The sequence below is a fragment of the Nicotiana sylvestris genome, chromosome 1 (assembly GCF_000393655.2).
Source record: "Nicotiana sylvestris chromosome 1, ASM39365v2, whole genome shotgun sequence".
NCBI lineage: Eukaryota > Viridiplantae > Streptophyta > Magnoliopsida > Solanales > Solanaceae > Nicotiana > Nicotiana sylvestris.
Window position 1 is genome coordinate 151,631,024 of NC_091057.1, and position 3,027 is coordinate 151,634,050.

General features: G+C 39.3%; 1 protein-coding gene across 1 annotated transcript; it reads right to left on the bottom strand.

Moving 5' to 3' along the window:
• Positions 1-424: 424 nt before the first annotated feature.
• LOC104225501 (aspartyl protease family protein 2) lies at positions 425-2,223 on the bottom strand. Its single transcript, XM_009777316.2, has one exon. It carries the CDS (start codon positions 2,112-2,114, stop codon positions 639-641), a length of 1,476 nt encoding a protein of 491 aa, XP_009775618.1. The 5' UTR covers positions 2,115-2,223; the 3' UTR covers positions 425-638.
• Positions 2,224-3,027: the final 804 nt, after the last annotated feature.

The window sequence follows — 3,027 nt, forward strand, 5'->3', positions numbered from 1 at the left end:
ATTTTATTATTTAATCTTTTAATTTATCTCTTTATATATACTTAATTATATTTATGTAATATCTTTATAATATTAATATTATATCTTAACTTTGGTGTATAATTTTGATAAATTAATTTTCATGCATTTATTATTTTTATGTAAAATTATAAGTTAATTGTACAAAAAAATATAATTATCTCAAAAAATAAATCGTGCAAATATAAAATATCAGATATTGTTAAAATTGAAAGGTGCGAATATAAAATATTATTTGTTGCTAAAATTGAAACTTTATGGAATTATTTTAATCATGGATATTACAAATTAATAAAAAATAAAAGATAGAATTTGTTTAATGAAAATTAAAAAATGAAATTGAAATAAAAGATAATGATATAATATAGAAGAAAGAAAAGAATATAAAAGAATTTGGGAAAAAAAATGGAGAATGGTTGGAGTATGTTGTACCAACACATAGATTAAAAAATGGGGGCAAGGTTGGCCTGTATTACAACATTAATTCAGCACATAAAATACAAACATACAACATTTGATCATGTTTCTTTCTCTTCTCCTAATCCACCCCAACCTAGCTCAATCAAACAAATAAAACTGGGGATTTAGGGAACTAATTTTCTTAATTACGAGTCATTAATTTAAGCACAGCCACGAGGAGCAAATCCTAAGCGAGAACCAGCAAGATCAAACACTACCCTAAAACCTTGCTGCTGAATGTTTCCAATTATTGACAATCCACTCATTGTACCTGCAAATGCGAAGCAGAATGTTCCATCACTGTCCACCGGAATCAAGTAATTCGACGCCGGCAATGACACGTCAGCTCCCTTGAAATGCAGAACCACCGTCGGCACTTTAACTTCCGTCTTCCCTGACAGATCAAAACACGTATCGAACAACGAGAAATCTGGTGCCCTCTTCAGATTTGCAGCACCTATTCTGAAAGCGTCCCTCAGCGCCACGTAAGCGGGTCGGGTCAACCGGGTCACTGATGTTCCTGAATCCACTATCACCCCACCATCACCGGCTGCGTCTAGTTTGAACAGTGACGGCCTAATGGATGGAACCCTAGTGCCGCCGACGCTGATTCCGGTGAGCTCCACGTAGTAAAACGTGTCGAGTTTTGGGTTAGTGACGAGTGGGGTAAACACAGCGGTTCGAGAAACTGTTGATTCACCGAAGACTATATAGGATGGTCTAGAGGAAGCAGATCGGTCCACAAGGCAGTAGGAGAATTTCCGGCCAAATCTCCGACCGGCTTGAGTCGGAAATGACAGTCTTCCCCGTCCGAGACCAAGTAACCCGGCGGCCCCCACGAATAAACCTTCATTATCGTGGCCGCATCCAAGGGCCACGTTGTTGACACGTGTTTTACGGAAAGTTAATGTTTCAGTTGAAAAATCACCGACGGTGAAAGAACCGTCGCCGTATGAAACTTGGTAAAGGCACTTCTTGCGGTTACAGCCCGGAGAATCCAATCGGCGGCACAAGGGGGACCCGCATGAAACACCAAGGAAGGAGGAGGATTTCGTCGGGTCAAAAACTGGGTCAGATTGAGTGTAGCATTTCTTGCAAGGGGAACACTGGATCCAAACGACGTCACTTCCAGTGTCCAACACCATGTAAGCATACTTGGGAGGAGTACCAACACCTAGGCGCGTGAAGTACTCACCACTACCCTGAGCGAGTCCAGAAGTAACAGAACTAGAGAAGTCCCTGCCGCCGACAACATGGTGTCCACCGCCGCGGCGGCCAACGGTGATATTAGCTGCGGCGAGGTCTGAAAGTGCCTTAGCTCTAGCAGCGTCACGTTGGAGACGGAGTTTGAACAAAGTGTGAGGTGTAGCATTGAAGGATGAAGGAGATACTAAGTCGACGTGATGCAACTGTACAGAAAGTGTGTAATCCGGATCCGGGTTTGACCCATCGCCGGAAAGTTGGGCTTCGAAATCTTCGGTAGCCCATGAGAGGGACTGAGGTTGGGAGTTGGGGAGGGAATTTAAGACTAATGTTTGGTATTGAGGGGAAGTGGAAGACACAGAAATGGCAAGGAGGGAAAGGAAAATGGAGGAGAGAGTGAAGAGGAAGGAAATGGAAATGGGTTTTCCTTCCATTTTACAGAGAGTTTTGAGGAAGGAAAAATGGTGAAGTGAGAGTGGGAAGGGGAGAGCATTGGGAGTATAAATAATGGGGCGACAAAGACAGTGGATTTTTTGGTCTCGTGTGTGTCAACTGTCAACTGTGGCGGTGATGTATTTTGTTTATGTAAAAGAAAAGAAAGGTTGTTTCTTGTTTGGAGTTATACGTTGGATATTTTTAGTTTTTACTATATGCTCTAATAAATAATCTTAAGCTAAAGATATGCATCTTTCTTCCTATAAGATGCATGGATCTTTGTCTACTAGTTAACATTAATACGTCATATTTAATAAATTTCAATTTATAATCATGTAGTATAATTGTAGGAGTTCCCTATTTAGCTACTGAAGTATAAATTACTCCCAATTAGTTTCATGTGGAGTTAAAACTATACTGTATATATTAGTGAATCAATTTGAGAACCTCGCCAAGAGTGTGGATCAATTTGTATTAGCTTAATTGTTCAATACGACTTGTAGGGTAAAGGAAAAAAATGATGATGGAAGAATATTTTTGGAGAAGAGTGTGAAAGAGGAGTTATATTATACATAGGATTATGTTAGAACAACCCTCACTTTCAACCGAGAGGTTGTGAGTTCGAGTCTCCCCAAGAGCAAGGTGGAAAGTTTTTGGAGGGAAGGATGTCGGGGGTCTATTTAAAAATAATCTCTCTACTCCAAGTTTGGGGTAAGGTCTGCGTATATCATTTTGTTGAAATAATTACACTGTATAGTTAAGTTAAAATATACGTGTATATATATATATACCCTTTAACTTTTTCCGGGATTCATAAATACTGGTTCCGTCATTACAAGTTAGGGATCTCATGTATAATTCTCAATTGCCACTGAATCTAGATTGATTTATTCTATGAAAATATCTGTTAAC

Excerpts from the sequence above, each read along its gene's own strand:
- LOC104225501 (XM_009777316.2), bottom strand. The coding sequence starts at position 2,114 with ATGGAAGGAAAACCCATTTCCATTTCCTTCCTCTTCACTCTCTCCTCC.